At 34.1% G+C, this 4,691-nt stretch overlaps 1 protein-coding gene across 1 annotated transcript; it reads right to left on the minus strand.

Annotated features, from left to right (window-relative positions):
• Positions 1–946: 946 nt before the first annotated feature.
• LOC120128820 (ras-related protein RABE1c-like) lies at positions 947–4,111 on the minus strand. Its single transcript, XM_039146444.1, has 8 exons — positions 3,924–4,111; positions 3,052–3,124; positions 2,547–2,647; positions 2,376–2,441; positions 2,007–2,104; positions 1,692–1,754; positions 1,507–1,599; positions 947–1,403 (listed from the first exon to the last, which is right to left on the minus strand). The coding sequence occupies exons 1-8, from the start codon at positions 3,988–3,990 to the stop codon at positions 1,323–1,325; spliced, it is 642 nt and encodes a 213-aa protein (XP_039002375.1). The 5' UTR covers positions 3,991–4,111; the 3' UTR covers positions 947–1,322.
• Positions 4,112–4,691: the final 580 nt, after the last annotated feature.

The raw sequence follows: 4,691 nt of genomic DNA on the forward strand, positions 1-4,691 counted from the left end.
ATTTTCAAAATTTTATACCAAATACAATTGAACAATATATGATCATATTTTCTTAATATAAATTCAAATGTTCAGTTATTTTACAAGAATAAAGGTTTTGAAAATGTCAATGTGACATCTCGGACTCGTATCCAGGTCGGGTACGTGTTGGGGTGTTACAACTAATACTTCTTAAGTTTAAGAATATTATGTTTGTTTTAAGATCATATTTTTGTTAATTCGGATTAGGTCCCTAATTTTTTTTAAAAGTTTGAATTTCAACATTTAAGAAGATAACACTATGAAACGATTGAATTTGATAGTAATGATTAAAATATGGTTGTGTATTAATTTTGTGGTAATGTTTGTTTAAGTGAACAATTCTCATAATTTTAAAATTTATGGTTAAGTCCCCAAGATTTTCTTAAGTTTGAATATAGTCTCTAAATATGAATTCAAGTCATAAATTGTTAATGATTGTCTATGAGATGACGTTGTCAATCATGTGATTGGATTGGTGAATATTGAGTCGATTTTAATGATAGCAAGTTAGTATTATATTCGCTCCATGTTTTTCATTTTAGGTTGAGGTCCGTTAACATCTCTGATCCGGGTTTGTAGAGTCGATCAAAAGAGAGAGAAAAAATATATATATCTTCCCCCCCCCCCCAAATTTTAATAGGTTTGGTTTTGAAAGACTATAATTTTACAGGAGAATGTGATATGAAATTGCAATTATAACTAGAAATCTTCCTACTGATCTCAATCATTTAGGTTAAGAAAGGCAAACATCAATCCTACCTCATAATTAAACAATAAGATGAGTTCTGAAAGGCCTGCAAAGTCTAAGCAAGGCATAGGCTAAGGACCCAAACATGAATCGGTGACCTTCAACCCAAGGGCACCAACCCTTCAACCCTAGAGCATTAAATTACCTATTACATGAGTGGATTAAGAACTCCTAGGCTTAACTTGATTATGGCTGCCCTTATTATTCAGAAGGTTCTGGGTTTGAATCCCGACATTTCAAATCTTTCCCACTATTATAACCTCCTTTGTACCGAAACATGGATTTAAGTTATCTATCTACACAAGACAGGTACATAACAAGGGTCATTTGAGTTCAAGAAGTTTAATGTCATATGCTTATAAAATTCCACATGTTAAATGGAAAAAAGAGAGAAAAAAACAGCCTTTAACGAGCTAATCCAGTAGCCGGAAATAATAAAAAAAGAGATAAATACATGAAACCTACATGATGTCGTTCCAATTAGTTTTACATTAGAGCGATTGTGAAGCTGAAACTTCCATTTTGAATCTGCATACCTCTTGAAATACCATTACTATCCGCAGCAATTTGACTTTTGGGCAACTTGTCCACTGGTTGCTCCAGAATCATCCTTATTGATATTGAGTGCAGCTGGCTGTAACCATAAAGAAACAAGGCATCCATCATTTTGAACATGAAGCAATCAAAGGAATATTCAAGGCGAACAAAGAGAAGTAAAAAATCAGAAGAGAGAATACCTCAGCCTTATTATCAGATTCTGTAAGCCTTTGCTTAATGTCGGTGGCTATTGAAAAGAAAACCTCCTCCACATTCAAATTTGTCTTTGCACTCTGCCGAATTATATTGTTCCAAACGTATCCAAAGAAATGGTCAATAGCATTATAAAAGAAAAGTTTCAGTCAGCAGCAAACCTGCAACTTACAGTTTCAAAGAACTTGATACCATACTCATCAGCAAGAGCTTGACCCTTGGAGGTTGGCACAGCCTGGGAAAAAGGAGATTAAGTCCAATTATTACTCGAGAAATGTGTCTGGTTCAAGTGTATGTGCACGAGGAGTTAGGGTTTGTCAAACTTATTAAAAGACCAAGTGTGCAAATAAACTACAAGAAGCAAAGCCGGTGATACAAGTCATGCGACACAGAAGGGGTTGCCTTGGGATCTAATGAACCAACAATCTAACCACCAATACAAACAAGATAAGTAATTTCTATAACTACTCAAAAGGGAAAGTCTTACCCTTTTGCTCTCATCCATGACAGCTTTGTTTCCGACCAGTACCTTGTTGACATTGTCTGAAGCAAGTTGTTCAATATTGCGAATCCAATTCCTGATATCTGTACATGAATAGAAGCTGGCTCAATAAGACTTTCAATAGATGTAGGACCCACTATAAGAAACTCCATTCCAACAGAGATATCTTAAGCCATCCCAACAAAAAGCAGTGATGAGGAGGATCAACAATAGACTAATATCACTGCCTAACCCAATGAAGGAGACAAGCATAAAAACGATGGAAATCATCGAACAACAATGGGTTATCAATCCATATAAATTGACAATTCCACCTATATTCCAAAAACAGAATTAATAAAGCCAGAAAATTACTGTTGAAAGATGACTCGTCAATAACATCATAAACCAGCAAAATTCCCATAGCTCCACGGTAGTAAGCTGCAGAAGTGATTCATCACAAAAGTCAAACATCAAACTTTGATAGTTCTGTCGTACTAGTTTGAAAAGAAAATAAAAATCCAACCTGCATGTGCTTAAACACACCTGTTGTAATAGTTCGAAATCGCTCTTGACCCGCTGTATCCCAGATTTGCAATTTGACTCTCTTACCATCAAGCTCGATGGTTCTTATTTTAAAATCAATGCTGTCAAGGAAAATAGTTAATCAATAAGAGAAAACATTCATAAAGTAATCAAACTTTTTAAATCTTAGAGAATCAGCTGAATAGATACGAGCGAAGGAGTGAACGGGTTATAGTCTGTTGCCATAAACAGTTCATTCTGATTACCAATTACAAGGGATTGTCTAGGACAGATTAATGAAAAGTCAGATTACAGTACTTGTAAACTCCATTCCATCCCTAAAACATGTTAGTTCCATTGGAAGTAACCAAATGTTGCAAATAATAGTCAGTTCTCTGTTAGTCACGATACTAAGTCCCTATAGTGCTACACCTCAAGTGCTCCTCTCAGCATTCACACTTTTGAAATGCCAAAACTGCAAATAACTTTGAACAAGTAATATACAGGAGTTTCCAGGGATACAAACCCGATGGTTGTTATGAAACTAGTAGTAAAGGAACCATTAGAAAAACGTAAAAGCAGACAACTCTTCCCCACTCCTGCATAAATTCAAATGAGAAAGTCACAGTCGGTGATATTTAAAGTTACATAAAACTCAAGCCTGAGCATAAGATCACTTAATTATTCTCTCTAACTTGTAAACCAAGCAGTACGAATTACACAACCTGCCTCTTCAACAAATATTTGTCTAGTGTAACAAAAACAATTTTATTTCCTACTCTGCAACAGATTCGGATATTGTCTCAAAGATTCCCACCATCAAGTTTGCCATGGCACGGCACAAGAATGATACATATGCATGTCACAACGTCAAGATTCCACATCGAAGACTACAATTAAGAAAATCAACAAAAGAGTGTCCCCTACTTTTACACCCTTTCCCCAACTTATTTCTTGGGGTGTATGATACTTGCTATAAAACTACTAAAAAATATCCACTATTAGTACTACAAACACATACACACCCTAGCTAATCCAGTAAGCATATGCCACTTCCCATGTTACAATGAAATAGAGCTCCTTCCATCATGATCCCAATCTGAACCATTGTAGAAATTAATAATGGCCAAAACCACTTTTAGGAAAACCCATTCCCTTAAAACCAATGAAAAGCTTAAAAATACAAACGCAATATACAACAAATCCATAAGCCAAGTCATAACATCTCAAACGAAAAAATCATATTGTTTGTAGTCTCTTTCACAATGGAATCTAAGCACAATTAAATAAAAACCGTAAAAAAATGACAAGATATCAGTGTTTTCTCAATACACATGCTTTATTTTTCAATTAATTATTGTGTTACCCAACAAATTAAAAGAAAATAAAAGAACTTATCACTATCGCCAATCAAAAGAAGCTTAATGAGATAATCGTAATCAGCCCGAGCTCGTGGTGCAGCCATGGGTCCTCTCAAATACTACACACAAAAATCCCAATTTTAAAAAGATAAACCCGATCTTTTCTCTTACTTATCTGCATTTATAGAAGAAAAAAAGATAACATTCATTTCCCTTTTTGATAAAAATCAAAGGATAGTGTAATGAAAATAAGAATGAAGTTGAGAAAAAGTAGATGAGACAGAGAACTCAAGACGCAGAAGGTAGCAAGCAAATGAGACCGAGAAAGTCCAACTAATTTGGGAATTTCATTTTTTTTTTCTGGTTTCTGGTTTCTGGTTTTTTTTTTCTTTTTCTTTTTTGGTACATTGAAATTTGGAATTTCCTTTTTTTCCTACCCTTTTTGATTCGGCTTCTTCAATGTGATTGGCTGGAAGAATCTATTTTTATAAACTCGAGCGCACGGTATTATTCCTTAAGCTATTTCTTTCAAAAAAAAAAATTGGATAAGTTAATCTAAAATTTTTTAAAACTAAAAATAAGATAAAATGTTTTAAAATAAACTAGTTTAAAATATTAGTAAGTATACAAACAAAGTTGGTTCAAGTGATAAGCAACTTACTATCATTTAAGTATATCTCGAGTTCGAATTTTTTATATGCAGAAAATCTTCATCGAGAGACTCACTCACCAAAGCAATGTATGTAACTCGGGTCGGTTAGAATTATTCAAGAGAAAATCTTGAGAACCGAGAGAGAAAAATATT

Source organism: Hibiscus syriacus, unplaced genomic scaffold, assembly GCF_006381635.1.
Source record: "Hibiscus syriacus cultivar Baekdansim isolate YM2019G1 unplaced genomic scaffold, ASM638163v2 tig00110482_pilon, whole genome shotgun sequence".
Taxonomy (NCBI): Eukaryota; Viridiplantae; Streptophyta; class Magnoliopsida; order Malvales; family Malvaceae; genus Hibiscus; species Hibiscus syriacus.